The following is a 25966-nucleotide window of genomic DNA, read 5'->3' as shown; positions in this document are numbered from 1 at the left end:
AGTCTATTTTAGTCCCTGTGTATTATTTGCTGTCATATCGTTTGTACTACTGCTGTTGTTGTTGGTCGTGGTGGTGGTGGTGGTGGTGTTGTTGTTGTTGTTGTTGTTGTTGTTGTTGTTGTTGTTGTTGTTGTTGTTATTGTTGTTTTATTATCATTTTTTTTTTCATGTCAGTGATTCAAAAAGAGGAGAATGAGGAACAAAATCTTCGGCAAAATAATTGACAGCGGGCACTTTTTAGAAAGTTTTCAGACTTAATATCTCCGCACAATTATAAGCAAAAGTGATAGATAAAATGGCGGCAACGCTTCCAACGCCATGTTATTCTTTAAGTTTATGAGCACGGCATTTAAATGAGCTATCCAACTTCTCAGCGGATGAAATTGGGGAATTATACGTTAATTTTCCTCTATTCAACATTTGTGGAGTAGCGAAGTGATAGAAATGGGTAGAGAGAAAGAAAGAGATATGGGTGGAACGAGAAAAGACGACATTAAAATACATCTACTGGAGAAACAACAGTCCGATATATGTTACCTGGACAGACTTGGCAACAGTCGTTTGGATTAATTCTAATGGGCTTCGGGCAGTCAACAGGCGGGCAGGCTAGTCTTGAGCAGTTGAATGTTCTTCCCGGCTGTAAAATGAGACCAGCGGGAATGTAGAGTAATGTATCGAGGGGGGGGAAAGGCTTGTAATTCGTGTTGCGCTGAAACCACAATATCAAGTTTTGTGGCTGCCAGCCGTTCTCCTGTACATAAGATCAAGTAGAAGCACTACATTTTTGTCTTCCAACCCCACCCCAGCCCCTCGTCAATATGCCACAGTCCTAGATACGTCATCGGAAAGAAATTGTATGATTAAAAACATCGAATAAACTGCTTTTCAAAATACAGTTTAAGCGATGACATGATTAGAATGTTGTTGGTTGGTTTTTTTTTTCTTTGTCAACGGACACAGTCTCATCCAGCTCAAAATAAGAAATCTAGAACTCTCCCACACTTCGTTAATAGCTCCAGCAGTAACTTATTTTCACGTGCTCCTATTGTCGCCCGAAGTCTTGAGTTTGGGCAGAACTCTGGTATTCATAATACTACTCTCTTTTTTTCTCAAAGAAATGAGTAAATGGATTTCCTTATCAAGTTCAGTCGGGCCAGTTACATGAGTTATAATCGAACTCTTTTTCTGCATTATCTGACTATATGTTTGTGCAAAAATAGATAATTAAATAAAAAGCGCACTCTGGAATTCGACGGTGCATTGGGCGTGGGCGTCAGTGTGGATTTTTCTTGTCATTACGGAGTTCTTGGAATTCATGAAACTTCCTTTCGAAGTTATTCGTCGTCTTCAAATAGAAGTCAAATAATTAGATCTGTAGTAGTTTTGGAAGTGGTCATAATTCCCACGGCGCAATGGTTACAAATCAAGCATGACAACTCAAATTTCTTGGTTGAGTCACCACTTTTCTGATAGATTAGAAGTCAAAAAAGAGGGGAAGAGATTCTGATTAACTAATTCCACAAGTGTGGCACTTTTTGCATGGTACATTCATGATGATTAGTAATGCATGTTTCGAATGATTGAATTGGACGGTGGTTTTATGTGATTGTTCATGGGTTTGAACTCGGCGAATCATGCTAATGTCAGACTTGCAGCGTAATAATCATCATGTCATTCCATGCCTCGCGTTTGATGATAATCAGAAAGAACAAAAGCATTCATAGACACTAACAATGGCTGCAAGAAATCATGTGGTTCCATCGGAAACGATGCACGAAGGTAAGCATGAAAAATGACTGAAATGACTGAAATCATACGATAATAAGTGCTTTGAAATTAATTAAAAAAAGACATCTATAAAAAAAATCAATAAATTGATAATGACATCGAAACTTTAACGAAATATCATTGCAGAAATCAAAAGTTGAACTAACCATGCAAGTACATAACACGCATCTACTGTAGCCGAATGGAGGAATGTATGGATGCCACTGCGTACCCACGCGATGTACCTTTTTATCACCTTCGAAGTAACACCCCTCTTCCTCATCAACCTCCTCCTCGACCTCGGCTGCAAAGAACGAAAAAAAAAAAAAGAAGAAGAAAATTGCATCACATGCACATTAATTCATGTATCGTGATTCGACGTTGTGTGGCAGCGGGCGCAAACGCGCGGCGAAAAGATTGAGATGGACGAATTTGGGATCGTCGAAAATTTGGATACCACCTCAAACATAATACTCCCTGGTTTGTTTGTTTTCTGTTTGTTTGTGTTTTTTTTTTTCAATATGCAAACGAACCCCTAATAATCATCTGCAACCTGCATCAATAGCGCATAATGAAGATGTAATCTACGTCCTTATTATCCCTTGATAAATAACCCTTCTCTTTTTAGCATAATAACTTGCTTTTTTTCACTGCAGCACTTAACATACATTCAAGACTATTGACTAATTGTCGACATTGATACGCTCTGAAAAATAATCATTTTCAATTAAAATGACATGCCAGGAAATATTTAGGCCTTTTTCTCTCCCTTTTGGCAATGCGCTGTTACACTGCCGACAATTCTTGGTCACAGACAATTTGTTTCGTAATTCGATTGACCACGAGTTACCCCCTGAAAAACACATGCTGGTATAAGTCTATTTTGGAGATGAAAACCTGTTTTCGATTCTACACCCATTCTGACATTTCCCCTCATCAACACGCTTTGGTTTCGATTTTGAGGGGCACAAAGTACAGCGTGATTATCGCTCCTGCGACTGTTTCTTCCTCTCTGCCTGCCTAACAAGAATATATAAATACACCACATATATTATCTCTCTTCCCGATTGTCCCCCTGTCTCTATCTCTCTCTCTCTCTTTCTCTATGTACCTATCTATCTATCTATCTATCTTTCTGACTGTCTCTCCCTCTCTCTATCCCACTCTCTCTCTCTCTCTATTTATCTATCTTTCTATCTATCTATCTATCTACCTATCTATCTATCTACATTGTATTCATCTAACAGTCTATTCATACATCTATATATTTATATATGAAGAGTTTGTTTGCAAAAACCGATAAGTCCATATTTGTCAAAATTAAATGGAGATATTTGCAATTAAAGGTCAAGAAAAATAAAGAGAATAATAAAAAAAAATTGCTTCTTTTGACCATAATTTCAAAAATGTACCTTTATGTGTAGTGACCAATATATCATTTAAAAGGTATTATTTTGTATTTTATGACAGATACCGTACTTCAAAATCTTCAAAAATGGACTTATCGGTTTTTGCAAACAAACTCTTCATATCCATATATATGTATATCCATCTATTCAGCTATAGATATATCAGCAACATATCTTTATGTATATGATTACCACATTTTCCTTCGTCATCCAAAGTTACTTTCTCCAACTTTCTCTTCGTGCTTGTATATGGCTTTCTCTATCTATCTATCTATCTGCCTAGCTGTTATTTATCAATATCAATCATATCTATCTATCTATCTATTTATCTATCTATCCATTTTCTGTCGAATAGTTTTTCCATCTTTTCCATCGATTCTCCTATCTACGTCTATCAACAAATGCAATACATTCAGAGGATGGGCCAGACACGTTCACTTCACGCATCCACGAAATGCACGAAAAAGCTGCCATCGAAAACGAAGAGGAAGTGGAGCTCTGGAGACAAAAATTGACTTCGACATCGAATCTCGTTCTGCCATCGTGTCATCTCCCATCCCGTGGTTGGCAGAATCCAGCGCTCGCTTGGGAGTCGTTGGAGAGGAAACGGGCGTACCGTAGGAAATTGAGTTACCTCATTTGATCTGTTCAAATCGTCTCTTATGTACGATGTTGTATACAGTGAGGGGATTATTCCCTGGTTTCGATAGCCTAATAAGCTGACATGGCAGTCAATTTGGCAGAACATGCCTGCGTCCATCTGATATTCTGTCGAAAAATATTTTTTTCTGATAACCTCGCTTACTTGGACACGTCCTCTCTGGTTTCCATTATGGTATGATTGAACGCGATACGTTTCGACGAGTTTGATTGAGAGATAAGAAATATAGGCATCACGAGATGAAGGGAGCGCTGAGGAAAATCCTTCGTTATCTTATAATTTGAATCATGTCAATTTGCCGACATCTTAACTCGCTTATGGCACAAACTTGTGTTGGACGAGAGAGGTCATCGATGTGTCAGATTGAGGTGTGATTTTTTTTTTTTCAGTTTGTCTCCCTCTTGCTTTCAAAGTGTCAGATTATTGTATGATGCTACAATCACTGGATCGCTGTGTAAACTACTCAACCTTATAATGCCTCGCCCCTTCCCTTTACTAAAAACTATGATTGCAACATTATTAATAGGAATAGAGAGCTTTATGTTAAAATGCCGTTTTCCCATACGGTGAACCCTGACCTCGTGTCGCAATTCATCCAACCTCACTGACCAAACGCGCGAATAGAACAAAGCGACCGTGTATTGGAGAGAAGGGCATGGTACATTAAAATACTCACAACGCTTTTATGGGCTGCTATGCAGTAACGTCTTTGGGTGAGATCAATGTAAGCCTATTTTTCCATCATTACATTCAGGCCTTTCGACCTGCATGGACACTTACGTTGAGGGCAAGTCGGGCAACATTCGCCCGGGAAGGTGACGGGGTTCTCACACTCCAACTCCGGGCAGATAACAGGGTCGCAGATGGTAACGGTTTTCTACAGGCCAAACAAAAATGAAATAAAACAAACAAAATAAAGAAAAGCAATAAACATGTTCTTTGGTTAAGGTTGTTGAGGATTGTTATGTCAGTCGTGTATACAAAGCGAAGTACCGCTTTTTAACTCTGTAGTACGAGAAAAAAATGATCGGAAGTGGAGTCAAGTAATCCATGGAGACGTTGGCATGGGTAACATCTCTCCACTGTAAAGCGGTAGCACACCATTTCCCTTGTATACTTAACAGCAGAATAATGCAAACCTTGAAAGTCATAATAATGATAATGATGTAATAATTATGGTCCTTTCTACTCGTATCCAACTGCTTAAGTGCAAGAGCTGTCTCCTAGAGGAGTTGCCAAGAGTAATTACCTTGGCAAGTTACTCCTCTTTTCTGACATATTGAAAAATATGATGACATATAAACAATCGTCTGTTTGTGTGTGTCTGTTTGTTTGTATGATTTGTTTTGTTTCATTTTTGTTTGCTCCATGACGTTGTCAAAATACCTTGCAGGTACAGGTTGTGCATTTGGAGTCATAGTCTGGTGACCAGCTCGACATAGGTGCCCGGTATCGTCCCTCGAAGAAGCAAGAGTTGGGGTCCGCCTCCACGCTGTGCCCAACCTGCTGAGTCGGTACGGGGATCAGGTTGTTCCCGTCCGGGGAGTCATGGCAGGTGTTTGGTAGAACCACCTGTTCAGTGGAAAGAGAGTGGTATCGGGCGACACTAAAGTTATTGAATTATAAAATTATAAAGTTATGTAGATATTTACGAAGTGTTTGGTAGCCCTCTTTGTCATCGCATAACAAGGGACAAACAAAAATAGCTTCTCTGAAGAAAAAAAAAAGACAACAAGAAAGTGATAGATTCGTCATTGTCTATCTACACATTCCGGAAGTATGGCGTGTCGACAGAATATTCAAAGTCAAGGCACTATTCTATTGACCGATTCTGTGACGCGCTATGTGTATTTTTGGCATGGGCGCAGCCATAGTGGGTGTATCAGCCGACCCCCCCCCCCCCCCTCCGCACTCCCCCACCCCTCTCCCTACATTAGCACGCGCGCAGAATGAAAAACTGCTTTAGCCAATAGGCGTCTCGTACTGAGTGCGCGAATGCTTGCTTAGTGCGCGAACATTTGTTACAAGTGCGTGTAAACATGTTGCCCGGGGGTGGGGGAGAGCAGGGGGGTCGGCTGATACACCCACTATGGCTGCGCCCTGTGCCGTAAAATGTCTGCTGCCCTCAACGAACCCGAATCGGTCAATACTGACGGAGAAACACAAATGTTTGTTTACTTGATAAAGCAGTCCCCTACAGCCCCTGTCTGTCTGCAGGAATCACGGCGGATTTTCCAAACATGAATCAGGAGTCGCGCGTACGTTCGAGAAGTTGGCAGCAAAAGAGAGGGATTAACATTAAGTTGACAATCGGCATTTGTTTCATATTTTCGTCATAATGTTGGCGGCGACATAGCAGCCGACCAACGTCGAGTCAAGGTCGAGACGAACAGGCGAGCTGTCCCTGTAGGTAGCGTGTCGGTTTCGGGCATGGTATAAATATGTCCCTTGTTCGACCTTATTTCATCAATGTTCATGGGGTCCGGTTGAATTCAAATCAAACGTGGGTGAGCTTGCCTTTCCCTAAAGTTGCTCTCTGCGTATAGAGACATCTGAATATATATATATATATATATATATATATATATATATATATATATATATATATATATATCCCTAGTTGGCACCTTAGGGAGACATATTCGGGGGAAGTGTCTTCATTAGGGAGACAACTGGTCATTAAGGAGACAATTTTCGTGTCTCCATTGCGTAAACTGTCATTGAACATGTATATAACAAATTTGCATATAAAACAAATGGAAATGTCTTCCAAATGACCCATCTAGGAGTATATATATATATATATATATATATATATATATATTCTTATTTTGGATTTTGCCCAAATAGAATAAATAGACATCGAGTGAGCAGCAGAATGACACAAAGCCCATATGTGAGGGATGTTTAGTTACATTCACAATTACTTACACTCTTGTAAAGAGGAGGTTGAACACTGCGTGAGGTGATTAGTCCACAAACAACAACAAAAAACAACAGCATACACATTCGTTCGTACACTATACACATAATCGTCGAAAAAAAAAAACACCACACACACACATAAGACCTACATGCGCACGCAACCATACACAATAGACGTGCGCACCAGATGATTTGTTTGACTGACCCTTCTCCCTTGTTCAATGGCACTGGTTATCAACAACAACAACAACAACAACTATTTTAAAATGACGCATCGTGCAGTCGGCGGGGAAAGGAGGAACATTTATATTCAACCTACCAGACCCCGTATCTCGCCTTCGCGATGATTCTTGGTGCTGACTTGGATGAAGGCCTGACCACGGTTCATACTCGCCAAGAGTCCCGTATCGACTTCACTCAATGTTCCCCTCGCCTGCAGAAGATAAAGATTTCACAATGGCATGTTGAAAGTCAATACAATGCTCAGCCCTGGCAGGAGCAAAAATACAACAAAATCGGGAACTTCTCTCCATACAAGGGCAACTAAACATGCATGATAATAATCTTGTAAACATTCTAAATTTGATTGTACTTAAAGGGTGTGTACAGTTCTGGTTGAGGTGAGGATTTAGCTTTTAACGTTTTGCGAGATATTCAGAAACCACTCTATGAGATGTCAAAGAGCATGCAGTTCTAAGGGGTATCAAAAGTTTATTCGATGAAAATCGGTTTTGAAATGGCTGACATATCCAAAAGCAAGGTGAAACAAAGAGATCCTAATAAAGTTGTGGCATGTCGCCTTTTATTATTAGCACTTTTTTGGATATCTCAGCCATTTAAAAACCAATTTTCATCAAATAAACGTTGAATCCTTCTTAAAATAACATGCTCTTTCATATTTTATATTTCATAAGAGGCTTTTCATTATCTCACTTAGGAATGTTCAAAACATGATTCCCCACCTCAGCCAGTACTGTACAGTCCCTTTAATGTAAATATATTAACAAACAGGAATACCAGATAATGCTCATAATTAAGCTGATAAAACTATCTTGCAATATTATGTATGACATAGGCCTGTGTCATACTTTAAATTTTTCACACGTTGAGGTTTCAAACTTCAGGAAAGTAAAATCACGGTAGAATGGCAGAAAGCTAGGACCCTATTTACAAGGCAGACTCAAAATAAAAAAAAACAGAATGATAATAAAAAAACAACATAAACTACCCTTGCAGTGAATACAAATCCATAACACTAATTGGCTGTTGCTATGGAAACCGCTATCGCAGCAACCTCCAGTCATTGCAAGCCTTTCACACAATTGTCCATGACACCATTCAGTTACATGCATATAGAAAAGGTCGTCAAGTGTATTGTCACCGACACGCTTCGAAGAAACCGCGCACGAGTCATACAGCCGCTGATACTTACGCTGTTTCCCCGGAAGGCGTTGAGCACAAGTCGCACACGACTCTCGTCGTCTTCGATCACGCCGATCTCTGCGTAGTAGTGCGTCGACGCCGGCGGATCGTCGGTGCCGATCTCGTCCTCCGTCACGCTGTTGAGCCCGACCACGGCGATCTCGTAGTTAAGCGAGCAGTCCTCGTCGAGCACGAGCCACGCGTGGCCGGCGGCCCCTGTCTCCTGGGCCGGGTCCATGAGGGCACCAGACAGCTGGATCGGCATGTCTGCGAGCAGAGTGAAGAAAAAAACCCGCTTTGACATTTTGACTGACGCATATTTGATATAACCCTAGAACAGCTGATCAACTTGAAGTGAACGATCTTGATAATGTCATGCGCACATTACGCCCACTGAAACGATGGAATCGTATGCATTCTTCTCCTTTAATTTAGCCCTACTAAATATTATCATGAATCATAAAGAGTTTTCAGCCATGAGGAGAATCTGTTTTGACATCATGCCTGTTCATGTAACAAAATTTGACATTGTGATATTGACATTGATGAAAATTTACACTCACCCACTGTTTGTTTGTTTTTTTTTTTTAGAAAAGATGAACTATATAAATATCAGTCGTCAGCTATAAAATGCAGCTACGCTTTGAGTTGACCTTGTGTTACTTCCTGAATTGAACAGATGCCGAAACGATATGCCAAATCCTTGCTGCAAGCCAGAACGAACCCAAACGATCGTCTGCCTCCCGTGAGTCTGTGTTGTTTCGTCATGGTCACGTGACTTACAACGGGTTTCAGACTCATAAAAAAAACTGATTTGTAAACGTCTTAAAAAACACACTTTTTAAAGCAAAATTGATGTTTATTTTCTCCTAAAAATATGTTTCCCAGGGCGCGTCTTTGCCAATTGTGGTCCGAAGGTGATTGCCCAACAAGTTTTGATTAACTTAGGGTCCATATTTTTGCTGTCTGAAAGGTTGACGACCAAAGTCTTATCGAAGAGGACCTGCGGAGCTCAATTCGATCAAGTATCGTCAAGGGGTGATAATGTTCGCTTTTTTTGGCATGTAAGTGTATTGCAAGTTCCGTGTTCAACTGACAGGCTTAGGACTGTGTGACACTGCTGTTGTTGAGATTATCGTTTACAGTCAGTGGTCGGCGACTAGACTCACACATATCAGTAGATGAGCGACTCTTAACTCTGTGAACACGAGTAGAAGGATGTTTGACAAATGTGATTACAAATGAGAAATGTATGTATTAAGAGACTTTTCATTCACACAAGAATACAAGGGGGATGAGATACAGAAGCCCTGGGAATCGGGGACTGCGAGGGTGCTGTTCTACTGAAGCCAAACTTACCCGCGTGAGTTCGTATGTGAGACTGGTAGGGCAGCTGGACAATGCGACCGCGGAGCTCCGACGTCCAAAATGCCCCTGTGGCCACATTGACGTAGAGGTCGCCATGATAGAACATCTGGAGATCACGTGGTTTAGGGCGCACCCATTTACCGCTGGCCTGTAAGAATTGACATGAAGATTAGAGATGATAATGTAATCCTCCTTAATTCTTTAAGCAAAAAGATACTTTCAAAAAAGTAGATTTTTTTCATATTGACGTTAGCACATCATTCTAATCAACAGCCCATACAAAAGAGATGACCGCTTGTTTATTGTAGTTCTTCCACCGATCAAGCGAAACTTTTGGAAGCGCCAGACCTAATATCGATGGAGTGATGACAACTTAATATTTGAAAAAGATGTAGTGTTGATGAGTTATGGTCCATGTTTTTAGATATCCCGAGAACTTTGTGGTTGGTGACGACATTCAAATCATCTAGAAGCATTGTCGGCATCAAAAGTAAACACACATTAAAAAAAAATGTTTAAAAATAAGCGGACTCAAAAATGCAGGTACATTAAATAAGTTATTAAGTTACGGCCGATGACTGGGTGGAATAAAGTTACATCAGGCGTGCCTGTACACCGATAGGTAATCATGACTGTCTCATAGAGGGCTTGAGGATATTGGGGATGGAGCTAAGATAGCACTGCTCTCCCATTACGTGGATGTACAAATATGAAATATATAGATAGGTAGATAGATGGATGATAGAAAGATAGAATGATAGATAGATAGATAGATAGATAGATAGATAGATAGATAGATAGATAGATGGATGGATGGATGGATAGACAGATAGATAGATAGATAGAGATTGATTGATTAAGTGATTGGTGATTGATTGATTGATTGATTGATTGATTGATTGATTGATTGATTGATTGATTGATTGATTGATTGATTGATTGATTGATTGATTGATTGATTGATTGATTGATTGATTGATTGATTGATAAAGAAAAATAGATATGTAGATAAGTAGACAGACAGATAGACGGATCTATTGATAGATACAAAGATAGCGATAGAGATAGATGGATAGACAGATAGATATCTGTAGATGTATGGATAGATATATACATTTATATGATCTGGGCCCCGTTGCAAGAAAGTTGCAATCAATTGCAAATAATTGCTAATTTTGAAACAACCATTCTGATTGGCTCAGGGTCTGCCCTATTAAGAAGACATGCATGCAACAATGATTTTGATTGGCCAGTGACAATCAGTTGCAAGTTGCGTTTAAACGCAAAGTTTCTAGCAACGGGGCCCTGATCATGTTCAAGCCTAAGATGTGTGTGAGAAGCTAGGCCTATTCACCATTCCATCACGGTAGTTGCCCAGAATGTCGGCCACGATCCTCCTCCTGTTTCTATTCCTGACTGCCATCTCAATGGTGATGGCGTTCACTTCCGTCTGGATGCCGGTAAGACGAACCTGTGATTAAACACAAAGAAACGAAAACGGACTCAATTACAAATTAACATTTGACTATTAATAGTTTGGGATGATCATTAGAAAGTCATGAAAAATAACGTGAAACCGTTTTATGTCATTAGAGAGCAAACTCTTTTAAAACTTTATTTAGCAAGCGTAACGTTTGCTGCTTGACATGCTTGAAGCAGAGTGGTATAAAAGGTGACATCTGGACTCATCCAGAGAAGTAAAGTTCGAATCTTTCTTGTCGAGCACATCGTTTTATGTTCTAAATCTATATGGTTTGATGATTGTTTTGTTTAGTTTTGACCCTGGATTCAAATCGATCGCTTGACAATCCTGGACCAATGATAATTACAGACTCTTTTTGAATGTTGAATCAAATCTCTGATGTGTTACATTATACTAAGAAATAAGAGCTTACCATGACCAGAAATACCAAATGACTAACTGAACAAAATCAATCATTGAATTATAACAACAACAAAAATCTAACACACACGTTCACAGGTCGTATGATTGCACTAGAAAGTACATGATTGATTGGTTTGGGCATTAGGAGAGAAAATAAGGAGTTATACAAGTCCCTCCCCCTACCTTGTAATGGACTGTTCCGTCATCGTCTACGGTGAAGATAGCGGAGCCGCTAGCACCAGTGGTCTTCGGTCGGTCGAGGGCTTGGCTCCCGGAAAGGACTGCATGGATCACTGTAGAGGACGCCGAACAGGTGACATTTAGCCACATAATATTCGTGTGCTTGAATATACCTAAATTGAGTGCCTGCTTAATAATTATTGTTCCCCCTAGTTTGATAGATATTTGCTGAGATGAGGACAGGTGTTACCTTTTCTGGGCTTAAGGCTCTTGTTTGGAGAGCTTCATGACACTTTTTATTACAAAGAAATGTATTTTTGCCTAATCATGAAAAATATGTAGGCCCCTATACAATTATGTGTCGTCTGAATCAAAACAAGTCCTATTACTGCCGAAATCTAAGCATATGTTGCAGGATAGATGATATAATACAATTCAATTTAACATAATGTAATCTCATAGAACACTGGCATATGACATCATGCACAATTATTGCGCATTTTGAACAAGTGTGAACATTCTCTCTTGCGCGATGTGAATGTTTGTATTAAGAACGTACCCTCGCGCTGATCTTAGGTTTGTTCGTGAGAACTTACTATTGCACGTTCTGAGGGGCGTGATGCTTCCCCGGAGGAGCCCGTTGTCTTCTTCGCCGAGAATCGACACCGTCATCTTCAGCTGGCCTTTCGTCAGGGCTTTCTGCAAAGTCTTGGTGAGGCTGTCGAACACGTCGACGATGTCGATGGCCTGATCAGTCGAAGTCAACACAAGAGACAGACACGTATTTAGAGAGTAACAGTTTTCCACACATCTCTAAAAATATCTCTCTATCAAACTTGATCTTTAATCCTTCACTTTCGGGGAAGAGAGAAAGAGTGAATTTCTCATGCAGTATTCTTTATTTTTCTCTCCTCAACCTCATGACTTTGATTCATAGTAATGAAAGGCATTCAGTGGGGAGACATGGTCACCCGAGGGGGGAAATGCAGATCACTTACTTAGGCTACAAATTATCTTGAAATGAAGGTGACAAAATTCTTTGTGGAAGGTACATTTTGTCTGTTTGTTTATTTTTGTTTTAAATCTAAATAAATGTGATGTGTTTGTAGGTAAAGGGAACAGTGTCATTAACTTCTCATGATCTACTTTGACTCCACTAGATTTTCAGGATTTGGGTCATTGTATTAATTACCAGCATATAGAAGCGAAGATGAAATTGATCATGCTGTTTTCCTAGTGATAGAAATGACTAATATGTGTCAATACATCAATCAATCTTTCTTGATTCGGTGGTACAATTCGACGAGTCATACCTCAGATCCCACCGTAACTTCTAGCCTTTTTAATACGGTGCTTCTTTTCGCAATTTCCACCACGATAGTCGCGTCTTCTGTCCTGTCTACATTGCAAAGAAGAAGAAGAAGGAAAGAAAAAGATGGCACAAAAAGGAAAACGTCATGAAATGATATCTCAAATTCTCGCAATGTATAGCCTACGGAGGTGGGCAAAGACATAGCTGTTACTGAAAGAGACCATGTACTCAACTAAATCAAATCCGGAATAATGGCTTTGTATTGATTCATGCCAAGATGGTGAGGGAAAAACGATCACGTAGCTACATTCCTTAAAACAAACATCAGACGCATCCATTTATATATTTGTTTGCTGTTGCTATTCTGTTGTTTTTCGCTGGCAGTAATTGTTTCACCTCGTGTTTACACCCCCTTCATGGTCTTTTGATATGATTACTCTCATGTGGAAATACATATCACCATAACAAGTCTTATGAAATACTTTCGAAAAGTGCATGAAGTTAACCTTTTGAGGAAGAAAACCAGGCGTGTAGAGTCGAGCATCATCTAAATGAGGAATGGACGCATCTCTGACGCAACAGCATCAACAAAACTTCTCGTCCTTATTCTTCGACACAATGCTATTCGAGTTCCCTCACCTGATTCTACTAGGCCGTCCAGCAGGGCGGCGAAGTTTAGAGTGATTCCTTTCTCCGACGTGGAAATCATCACCAGACCGCCTCTTCCGAGAACCGGGTTGACGGGACCGTTCCGTCGCTTGGGCGTCAGGAGAACGCTAAAAGATTCTGCGAGAAACGTAAAAAAAAAATGGTTTGGTGCTTAACTTTGCCTTAGACAGATCAGCAACACCATTATTTGATTGTGACGGATGATTGAACACATGATATACTGAGTACTTGTACATATAATCATATTATATTCTATATTGATTGCAAACGACTGGGCATAAATATAATATATAATATTATAATATATGATATATAATATACAATATATAATATATATAATATATATAATATATAATATATAACAAATGAAATATGATATAATATAGCACATTGGGAATTGCAATGTAACAGTTATCATGCTATGTTCATATCTTGAAGGATAAATGCTTTCCCGACTCGTAATGAATGCTTTGAAAATACCTTGCGAAATCGCTTGTCAAACACACTAACTTACTCATTATGAAAATTCATTCATCGTCGTGCGTAAACACAGATACGATTTCGACCTATACTTTCAGACGGTCAGCATGTTAGCTGATAGTTCAATAAACCTTGATTGCATAAGGCGCATCTACCGAGTCATTAATCTTAACGAGGGGACTTGACTATAATTATAACCGTGCTTACACATAAACATGCCGAGCTACGTAAACGTCATAAAACTGGGTCATAACGGCGCTTTCCGTTTGAACTGCTTATCTGTTCAGTGGTGAAAACGAAAAACTAATGTCACGCCTTTCATTAGCTTTGGTAATCAAGGACCATTCTGTTACATCCAGACTAAACTTGCTCTACAAGTTAGTGTAAAGAGAGCTGTTCACGTCGAAATCACATCTTATGTTGAGGATAGCGGAAGTAGAGCCGGCCTCTTCTGACTCACTCCGCAAGATTTAAACAGAGAGAGAGAGTCTTCGCAGGAATGGATATGGAAAGCATCTATCTGTAATGTCAACCGCACTCAACGACTCGCGCTATAAAACTCGCGATGAATGTTTGGAGTAAGTACTGATAAAACAAAACTTCAGAGCCAATACTAAGCCCCCTCCCCCTCCCCCAGACTCTATTGTAATAATCTTATTACGATACATATCGAATGCTCAAACTATGACAAAAACCCCGTCTTCTTCTTCTTCTTTTTTTTTAAGAGACTTCTCAAGAAGGCTGATGTGAGTCCAATGTCAAAGTGTCTGTCCCCCGTGCACCTGTTTCGTGAAAAGATAGATCGACCCCAAAACACATCCCTGGCGTGACCACATTCTGTAATTGTGTTGCCATGGCGACGGACGGGAACAGCGTTTCGCGCGGAACCCAACTGCACTCATTCGCGCTTTGAAATCAACTCGCATTGTTTTAGAATATCAAAAAGCAAGACGAAAAGCATAAAGTCAGGATTTTGAGGACATCCATCTCTGCCCATCTAATTTAGGTGATGGACCTCTTGATGTAAGTTTGAAAGCTTTAAGGTAAATTTCATTCACGAGGGCGTTGGTTTGACATAGCTACACGCAGTATACAAAGTACATTGTATTTGTGATGCCATATGAAACAGAGGCCTTATAGGTGAGAGGGTTATTTATATGGTAAGTTAACATCAAGCAAGGAAAGCATTCTTTGGATGGAATGTTAAAAACAAAAAGTTAATAGCATTCCAAAGCTGAGAACAGGGTTGTCCTGTAGGATTAATCAAGATCAATATTGACAGTCCCCATCTAGGCAAAGACGGACTGTCATCGACTCATCGCAGTTAAATATGATCCCGCAAGTCCTCCTCTTTTCAAATTTGTGGTTGTAAATTAATTGTACCAATTGTATATCGGCACCATCATGACGGATGACACCATCACCACCAAAGACACCTTTGAATCTCTGCTGAATGAAAAATTAAACTACACTATCATCATTTCTCCCTTCGGAAAGGTTATTATGAAATTAATTGTTTAATTGTGAACGGGTCATCTCCTATAAGTCGCCAATTAGAAAAAAAAAATGAAGACAATCATTATTTTCAATTTGATATGATGCTAGACTAGTCTTTAGACCAAGACTGGGGTTAAGTATTCTTTTGGTTGGTTGGCTGTTTGTATTTTCTGTATATAAAAAAAGAGAGAAAAAAAAATCAGGTTCCTCCTTACCTTGAGATAGAGCCCGATGAGGAAGAAGGCGACCACGGATCTCGCCCTGCTCATGTGTTCTTGTTGTCAAGGTGACGAAGAGATTGCGGTTTCTCAGGTCGCGGGAAACGATTTGAGGCACGTTTCTCCATTCGCCGCAAATCTGCATCGGTTCGGGTAAAACACCATAGAACAATATCATACGTCGATCGATTTGCAATCATTTTTTTTTTTTCATTTCGACGTCAGTCTGTCAATCGCTAGTCCAGTGCTCTTGAAGAGCGAAAGCGAGACCTTCTTCGGATATTATAAAACATTCACATTCTTCTTCAGATATTTTGACATTCACATTTTATGAGTATCAGACGGGTTTTATATTCATCTATAATAATGTCTTGGGCACTGGTGTTACCAAGGAAAAGGATGAAAGCGCTGATCAAGGTTTCAGAAGTCATACCTTTGCTTGAAAGCTTTTAGGAAGAATGATAAAGTAAGATTTTTTTTTCTGCAGAATGAATGACGTTTGGAGAGGAGTGGCCTACTTTCAAACACAACGATTGAACTCTCTATTTCTCGCCTCATCTCTTCTCCATTCTTCTCTTCTTTCCTCTTCTCTTTCATATCCCTCTCCCTCACTACACCTACACACACGTATACACACACACACACACACAGAGAGAGAGAGACAGACAATAGACACACATACATACACACACGCATGCACATACCCCCTCAACGATACACCTGTTGATCCTCCCTCATGCTCCGGCATGCGGAGCAGTCTCGGGTGAAACCAGGGTATCGAGAGATATCGATACGGACAAGCTAACGATCGGGGTCACCGAGTTTCCTTGTTTGATATGATACCGTACATTTGTCTTTGCTCTCGAATTACCCCAAATATCGCGAATTGTGAGCCCTTGGCCTTTCGCCAAGACAAAAACGGGGGAGAGAAGAATGGAGGAGGGTGTATAAAAGAGAAAAAGGAGTAGGAAAAAGGAAAACTACAACAGGAGAAAAAGGAAGAAAATGTTACCAGATCTGAGGAGAAGTCGCGGACGGTGTGGACGTGTAGCGTAGAGTTGAGCACTCCAGTAAATACGACCTCGACGGGCGTGCTGAGCCTGGTTTTAGAACATGGGAGAAAACGAGTCATTTTGAATATTCTTGTCGTCTCTCTGTCTAACTGCTCTTGCACGAACTTGAACATTGTTATCATCAAATTCACGGTTGCCATGGTTGCTGTCAAAGTCACATAGTCATCATTAGTTTGGTATTAGGTGGAACTGCTAATCTCCACACTGCTGCCATGACCAATATTGGAAATGAACTCATTCTTGCCAGAATTTTAATACTTAAGGGCTCATTACAATAATAATCATGAAGAAAATCAAGGCGTGTTTTTTGTTAGTTTATTTGCTCCTTTTGTTGAAGTTGTTGTTAACTCGAGTTAGGACTGGGAATCATTTCAGCTTCTGTCGAATTATTAGGGATTAGTTATAAAAAAAAAACAGTTATTCTCATACGAGTACACAAATTGATACATCAGGGGGACCATACTCTCAGGTGGAAATCAAACGACCACACAAACACTGTAAGACAACAAAAAAAAAAAACACCCGCTATCTGCAAAATGACATATTATCGCTATTATACGTACTGAAGTAATGATAAGTGGCAAGATTTTTTCCATTTTCACAAATCAAGAATTCCTTTATGAAGCCGAATCACATGAAAATACCTGGACACGTGGAGCGTGAAGTGTAAGTTGTTATCCAGGAGAAGGAAGGATCCGCGAGCGATAGCATGTGTGTCCACCGAAGTTTGGCGACCAGACAGAAGCGACACGAATGCTGGTAGGAAAAGAAAGTCAGGATCATTTTTTTTTTTTCTTTTTTCTCTTTCTCTCTCGATTTCATTCTTGCTAAGAAATCACGCTATGAGGTGGAATGTGAAATATGCTGCGTGTAGGAATGTGGATGTCAATTACACAGTTATGATACTTTATGACAAATGTACCAGTATTATCGCTCATTTGGAAGGGGAAAAAAATCCAATATAGGACTGTAACCATTTGTGAGGAGGACACCCCTCCCCTCCCCGCTACATCGCGACTCAGAAAAGACTATGGAAAGCTCCCTGTAACACACCTGACAAGTATGTGAGCACACACATGGGTAACTTCAGTCACTCATGTATTAAAGACACAAATGGCGTTCCTTAAGAAACAAAAAAGAATACCTTATCAATCCTATAATTTACAAGTCTTATGACCATTATCTGTCGCTTTCCTCTTCATCTTTTCGAAGCCTAATAATAATAATAGCTATTATCATTATTATAGTTATCATAATTTCATTTTCAATGACGTGTTCTAAACCTGCATGACCTGAAGGCAGTTTGTCTCAGGAAAAGGGTCATTACAGGCAAAGAATGCCTACAGGATCCTTGTCAAATTTGCAGAAGAATTTCCGATTATTCCCGGGCGGGAAAGAGATCGCTGCAGAAAGCGGCCAACGGAGATGAGAAAGTTGGCCATGAGTACAAAGGGGTGATTTTATTTGTTATTGTATTCTTTTTTTATCTTTTTGGTGGTATGATCTTTTTTTTAACGCCACTCGACTCCCTTTACTCATCATCAAAACAAAGTCCGTTATTTTGTCCTGCTTATCACGGCGAAAACTCATGTTTGGAGTTCGACGCTCCGAGGGGGTTGGATGTCGAGCGTGATCGTAACATGCTGTGGCCGTACGAGGTCCATGACACGACAGGTCTCCTTTTTGACGGGGGTAACATTCTGCAGCCCGGCTGGTAACCAGTGCCATTACGTTACAAGCGAAAACTTTTCGCACAGTCATGACAAGATAAAGCCTCAAAGATCAGCGCGCGGAAGTGATGGGGGAAATTCACTTATTGTTTGGGGGAAACTTTGGCTTTGGAGTTCACCAGTCAAAATTAAGTCGACACCGGTCCTTGTAGCGAAACGGTAGCCAAAACAAGACATGGGAATATGACAACAATTAACATATTCCATAAAACAACGACATACAAACAGACCGGAGGTTTCGGCTAAAATTTCACAGCAGGAATGCCCCCTGCCATGATTTATTCTTGAAACTGACCTCGATCAATTGAAAACTATTTACAAAGATTATCAGGTTTCGTCTCCAAAACGTCGTGTGGGGTCCCGCAAAAGCGCCGGGGTCATCGCAATTTTTTGAAAGTGGTGAATCATCTCGCAAAAAAATAAAAAATAAAAAAAAAATATATATATATAATATATATATATATATATAAATGTCCAAACAGTCACGTCATAGTTTGAATTGAATTGAATTGAATACTAGTAGTTATTATACAAGATGGCACGACGCCGGGTTTGAAGATCAAAGGCAAAGAAATGCATCAGAGGGATATGATCTACTTTAATTTCCCAGCTATGTACTATGTACTATGTTAGAATTTAGTCTTTAGTGTCTGAATGAACAAAGTTTAGAATTGCATAGTATCATAGTAATAGTAAATACAGCTGTTATATATTTTCTGTGTGTCTGTATGGCTGGCCCGAGGCTTGGTCTTACCTTCGCCCTGGGAAGATTCTTCCGTGCCTTCTGTTGAGGCTGTATCGTCCGGGTAGACGTAGTGAGACTCGCCCGACGTCGACCCGCTGCCCGATGACGGTTTCTCCTTGTCGGCTACGAAAAAAAAAAACACACGAGAGCAACAAAACAATGAAACACCTGGATTCAAGACATCTGTATATAATATATATATATATATAAATTTTCTGGATAAACGTGCATAACGCTGTTGTCATCCATTGAAACAAATCGGGGTCATTTCTTTCTGCATAGATAGAAAGACGAAATAGAAGCTATTTGACGTACGGAAGTTTCGGTGTAGTTTGTGCGGATGAAGACTGGAGTGTAAATGTATTTGAATAAAGAACTTATTCAAGTCACAACTCGAGAAACGCATTAGGAAGTTTTAGAATAATAATACAAAATAATACCTCCGCTATTTCTCAGCTTTCAAGTACATCCACCTATCTGGCTGGAGAGTCCACAAGGTATTAAAAGGTAGACCTACTAGGCGTGGATAGTCTCCGTGCAAGACTGAGCAATGTGTTTGCTAGTGGTCGACTTATTATACAGATGAGAAGGGAAAAGCAGACAAGCGCCTTGAGGCCAGACTATATATGTTTCATCACTCTGGCACATTACATGATCATAGAGATCACTGTCCCTGGCGCGGTCACGTGGTCTCATAGTGCCGTCTGTTTGTGAAATACTCGTCTGTTTAATATTGTCAGGTCCTGCGATCACATATCATCTCAAAACAGAATTATTACTGTCACAAAGACAATGACGGGCAACCAGCCAATACAAAGTTATTTGGTTTTCTGGGCCCATTTGTTTTGCTCGGAGACATACTTATTATGTTCCGCATTTCTTGATACAATAGTATTTGCTAAATACACGCTCTATGTGCATTTCCGCCAACAGAACCTACTCGGATAATACTACAAACAATATGATAACGCGCGCTGGAATGCTGCATATTGGGATGTCTAATTATTTGTGTGAGGAAGATTTAACTTCAGGCATGCTAGATCGTGACAGATCAAGTACGACGACTTAGACATTCGCGACTGATTTTTCGATTCGATTGACCATGCTGACAGTGTCATTAACACCTCTTTGGCAAGAGTGCAATGCCGTGCTTTTACGCATATGTCGTTTTAAAAGTAACATCAGACTCAAACATAAGAAGTGATCTTCTTTGAGTCTAAAAGTCGTTTTGTGTGGAGCATGAACATAACATGTCTTACGATGCCGCAGTGTGTCAGGAATTTCAAGAATATACCCTACACTAATGATATCATCAACTACATTGACTGACCTAAAATGAGACAAGAAATCTAGAGAGAATGTAAGACTTGAAACTTTGTTGGTAGCCTTAAGTGAATTTAGGTAACCTTGCCATGGACAGGATTTGAGGACAGCTCAGATTAAAGGCACCTTGAGAAGAATAGGATTTTCGACCTTGTTTGAGCTACATCAGTCGAGACACCTTCAGAGGTGAATGCAAGACGTGAGCTCGCACTGAACTCTTTGGCCCGAATTCACGAAGGTGGTACAAATGAAACCATGGTTTAAACCATGGACAAAATCTATGGAGCGCCAAGTGTCGCATGGAATATTTCGTTACGAAATCAGTCATTTCGTCAATGAAATGATTATTTTGTAACGAAATGACAACGTTTGGTAACTACATGAACACTTCGTCCACGAAATGATAATTTCGTTAACGAAACGGTCATTTTGTCGACGAAATGACCAATTTCGTAACGAAATATTCCGTGCGACACTTGGCACTCCACAGTTTTTGTCCATGGTTAAAACCATGGTTTCATTTGTACCACCTTCGTGAATTTGGGCCTTTCAGTGGAATCAAGGAGCTTGCGTTTGAAGCTCCTTGGTCGAATGGGCTGTTATGAAAGGGTTAAGACGAAATGAATGGAGGTACCTTGAGAAGGACAGGTCTTACAGCAGTCTCCGGGTCGTATGACAGGTTCCTCGCCGTCCTCACACACCACCTCGGGACACTTGATGTTACGGCAAGAATTCTTTCCCGTCAGAACACCGTCAGTCACTTCCTGCATATTAAAAGCAATATAGAATGTGAACACTTTTGTTTTAAATTTACAAGTTGACATGATTATTTCAACAGAAAAATAGGGAGCTTACTGCAAACTACAGATTTCAATGAGAAAATGCATTGTATTATTTTATCCTGGTAGTTTACTTCTTATAAAACAAAAAAAAAAGAGAAAACTTTAATTGTATTTCCCATACATTTGACGGGTTTGTGATGATACAACGTTTCTGAGCTGCCAGCTTTCTACTTGAATGTCATTTTGACTCTAATTTCCTACACTTGCTTCAAGTTTTGTGTGGTCATCCACTCTACGAAGACACAAATTACATCCATATTTACGCGGTATAGTCATACTATGTGGTATCATGATTAGCGAAGTGACATTGTGATCATCTATTGTTGTATTTCTTAGCAGTCCAGCCGGAAAACAAAGCAATCTGCGATCTCCATGGAGGTAATTCTTCGAAATTGCAGAGAGCGATAAATGTCTCTAAAAGCAGTAAAACTTTGATGGCGTTTTTGCGGGTTCATGTTTTTAACTTGGTGCCATTGCTAAGAGCTTTTTGTTCGTTTGTTGAATGAGGTCGTAAGTGCGAGTGAGGGTATTGTGTCTCGGCATGGACATGTTGTAAAAGTGTGACGGCTCGGCGGGGTGCAGTGACCAACCTCCAGAACGGCGGTGGGAAGTTTTCTATATTATTTCTCTCTAGTATATCTGCCCGCTTCGAGTATTCCTCGGTAATAACCTCATGCAGAGTGCGAGATTCAATGCCCTTATGGGTGACACCATTCCACCTTTTCATACCATCAAAGCAAAATCATCTTCAATCGCCAATGTCTGCCGATCGACACCTTACCCCCTTCAACAACAGCAACAACAACAGAAGAAAAAGCCCATAAACCTCGAGTTACGGCATAATCTATGTGGGTTAACGCTTTTATTGGACCAATCAATGTTTTTGCTACGATTTTTTCAGAGAATAGGGTGAAGCCCACTAAAAACAACAGCTGTCCCAACCCGCCCGTCTTGACCGACTAACGTCATATCGCGAAGGACATTTACGGGTTATGGTGTCACAAAGTCCTCATAAATCCCCCTTCCGTCGAGTGCATGCAACAAGTGAAATTATTATCATTATAAACCCGTCATTCGCACATTTTCTGTTTTATTTCCGTTTTACAACTCTTCATGAGATACGCCTATAAAACGGTTTATTGTCGAATAGTTTTGCGTGACATTCTGTCGAGGTAATACTGAGTTTGGGAGCATTTTCTGCCAAGGGGTGTTGGGGAGAATCATAACTGAAGCTCATTTCTCTCACATCCACTTTTCGCAACCTGTAAATTATGCCGGAGCCAGAGAATGAGGGGGAGGGGGTGGAGGAGGAGGGTTAACAGCAAGCTCGGAAGAGCACCTGTACCCCGGGGGCTTCGGGGGACCTATCCGACACCCTCCCGATCCCCTGGAGGCGAGAAGTTCTGGAGAATGAAACAAGGCCAGGCAGTGGTCTGTATGATTGTTTGCATTGGGCAATAAATATATATATATATATTTTCCTTTCTATTTTGTTTTGCCAGCCGCTAAAAACTTCCCTTCCTTCTATTACATCTCCTTTGGCCTTTGACTTGTAATAATGACAAATAAAATCACAGGCATAATAGTATGCCATATTGTCTGGCCAACATGGCGTCGGTCTGTATTCACGAGCACAGTATCACATTTTTGTATTCATATCGTTTACTTTGAAATGAAAAAGTATTAAAAGGGAAATGAATGGGCAATTATGATGCTTCAAGAACGAAAAGCTATTAGCAAATGATATCCTATTACAAGACTGCTGAGTAAACGCTGTGAATAAAACATGAATGAAATGAAGTGAAAATGAAAGACAAGAAACAGGAACTTACTATAATAGGCAATGGCAAAGTTCATGATTTTCACTCTCTCCTAGTAAAACAAACAAAATTTGAAATTTCGATTCTAGTAATTTGAATTTGTCTTAAATGATAAGCAGATTAAATTGTCAAAGAGTGAAATGTGACGCAATTTCAATACAATTACCTCAAGATGAAGCACACGCGGCGGAGAAACGAAAAGAGAACGGCGTGGCATGCGATATAGCTAGCGGCTATGCGGGTGAATTGTTTTCAATCAACGGGAAGAGAAATGGGGTATGAACACAAGCCGTGCGCCTCCCTCGCGAATCGCGAAAGATTTACCACAAAAGGTACAAATCCACGCTAAAATCCTCCTGCAAATGGCCGCAGTTTCATATTTTGAGACGGAACAGCTGTTAGTCGAACATCAAGCAAGACATCTCCCCCAAAATTCATCTTCTCCTCCATCCGACTATTCATCTTCCTCACCTATTTCTCCTTTTCCTCCACTGACGTCTTCTGAAACTCATTCCAATTTCCAACATCCCCTTTCTTCTGTATTCTACCCACTCCAAATTACACGCTCTATAAATATGTTAAGTTTCCATACAAGGGCAAGTCCTGCTTTCAGACTGTTTTTTTTTTTCTCCCGGTTTTACATTTCTAATCATTCTTCCTCCGCCATACTGTGTTCAAGTTGAGCACACACTACATTTATCCGAATCTATACTGATGTTGAACTAGAAAAACGGGATACCACCTCCTCCTTCCTCCTCCTCAACTCCCCCCCCCCCCCCCTTTCCGTCTCCTTCTCTCTCTCTTTCCTTAGCAACACACTTCTACCACCTCCCTGTTTCTATCATATTCCAGCACACATAGCTGTGATAAACCCAGCCCGGAGCGCGTGGAATTTTAAGCCAGGCTGTCCGCATCAATGCTAACTCGTCGCAGCTCCCCTGCCAGTCCAAGTTTGAGTGATACGCTCAATTTCAAACCGGAGGGGTGGGTGGAATTACTCGTCCTTGTTTTTTCTCCTTTGCCAGTCTAAAAAGCTTCTCATAGTCAGAAAGTATGGGGATGCCTTAATTTACAGTAAGAACCAGCAGCCTCCCCCCCCCCCAATTTTTCTCTCTCCCTCTTTTTCTTTCTCCCTATCTATCTATCCATCTATCTATCTATCTATCTATCTATCTATCGATCTATCTATCCATCTACCTACCTATCTATCTTTCTTTCAATCTTTCTCTGCCTCTCTTTCTGTTCTTAGTAAAGGCCGACTGCAGTAGATACCTGTTCTGGAATGTCATGTACTCCAGCAATGAACTTCACGCGCTGCTTAATTTCAGGAAACCTCATCCGTTCACTGTAGTGGTCACATGGTCTCAGTCTTACCGTATAGGCCTAAATCGTTTTTGTCTAATCCAACGACACTACATTATTTTCATCATCGCTTGGAAATGTCCCTCTCCTTCACCATTCATGACATCTCAGACGTCTTTAAAAGACGACACAAAGATGAAAATAAACAAACACAATCCATAAATGCACAACTTCATGCCATATTTTTCCAATTTGGTTAGAAGTAATCTATTAGTTTAAATGAGTTGGATGGCACTTGAGTGCCGAGAAGGATTTCCTGCTCAACTCACACAAACGGAAACGAGTGGGACTGTGAGGAGCTTTTTCAGCGATTGTCTGTTGGCATTAATTCTCGCAAGATGCCGCTAAGTGCAAGCGAACGCGTAAATCCTCCGAAAGTGGCATTGACATCTCCCCTGACGAGTCTTGCGCGCGGGTCAACAAGCAACGCTCAAAAAGACTTTGAGAAAGTTGGAAAATATTGGATACGGGATAGAGCGGCAGACGATCGATCGAGCCCCCGTACTCGTCCCACGGCCTTCTCATCTTGGCTTCATACCATGCAGCCTGTTCAACAGTCGACCACGCGCCGGAACTCAACATGGTTTTCCCTATACGGAAGTCTTCTTGTCATGTTATGTCAAGTTTTCCTCAAATATCGAGATTTCAACAGACAATTCGCCCCTTCATGCCGCAAATTGAAACACCGTGGTAGGCTTATATTCACAGCACATCAGAAAGAAAAGTAGTCAAAGTTAAAGGACAAGTTCACCTTCATTAACATAAGGATTGAGAGAATGCAGCAATATTAGTAGCACACAACAGTGAAAGTTTGAGGTTATTGGACAATCGATGCAGAAGTTATGAATTTTTAAAATTTTTGTGTTGGAACCGCTGGATGAGGAGACTACTAAGGCTCGTGATGTCATCTGAGTACAACAGTATAAAGAAAATGTAAAGAAAATTCAACATATTTTCACTTTTTTCACATAATAAAAGAGCACTTGACTTGCCTCTTTCTAAAGACAATGGGAATAACATTACCCATTACATATGTCAGTAACGAGTCAAGGGAATGTGTACTTTTTTAAAAGATGAAATTTTGTGAAATTCTCTTTATATTTTCCTTATATTGTTGTACGCATGTGACATCATACACTGCAGTGGTCTTCCCATCCAGCGGTGACTGCACAAAAACTTCAAAAATTCATAACTTTTGAACGGATTGTCCGATTTTCCTCAAACTTTCCATGATGTGTTCTTCTAATATTGCTACATTCTCTCAATCCTTATGTTAAT

The 25966-nt window shown here is 40.3% G+C and overlaps 1 protein-coding gene across 1 annotated transcript in view; it reads right to left on the bottom strand.

Moving 5' to 3' along the window:
- The window catches only part of LOC140238462 (chordin-like), a 70244-nt gene that overhangs the window by 4074 nt on the left and 40204 nt on the right, over window positions 1–25966 (bottom strand). Inside the window, exons 3-19 of the mRNA XM_072318364.1 lie at window positions 21299–21428; window positions 19351–19464; window positions 17511–17622; window positions 16806–16893; window positions 15791–15932; window positions 13569–13715; window positions 12931–13016; window positions 12214–12364; window positions 11621–11730; window positions 10907–11023; window positions 9544–9700; window positions 8195–8451; window positions 7082–7195; window positions 5224–5409; window positions 4618–4714; window positions 1935–2071; window positions 538–637 (exon numbers count right to left, since the gene is read on the bottom strand). Coding sequence (XP_072174465.1) covers window positions 538–637; window positions 1935–2071; window positions 4618–4714; window positions 5224–5409; window positions 7082–7195; window positions 8195–8451; window positions 9544–9700; window positions 10907–11023; window positions 11621–11730; window positions 12214–12364; window positions 12931–13016; window positions 13569–13715; window positions 15791–15932; window positions 16806–16893; window positions 17511–17622; window positions 19351–19464; window positions 21299–21428 — 2245 coding nt within the window. The remainder of the gene's footprint in view (window positions 1–537; window positions 638–1934; window positions 2072–4617; window positions 4715–5223; window positions 5410–7081; window positions 7196–8194; window positions 8452–9543; window positions 9701–10906; window positions 11024–11620; window positions 11731–12213; window positions 12365–12930; window positions 13017–13568; window positions 13716–15790; window positions 15933–16805; window positions 16894–17510; window positions 17623–19350; window positions 19465–21298; window positions 21429–25966) is intronic.

This window comes from Diadema setosum, chromosome 15, assembly GCF_964275005.1.
Source record: "Diadema setosum chromosome 15, eeDiaSeto1, whole genome shotgun sequence".
NCBI lineage: Eukaryota > Metazoa > Echinodermata > Echinoidea > Diadematoida > Diadematidae > Diadema > Diadema setosum.
This window is presented reverse-complemented; position numbering and strand designations above follow the sequence as displayed.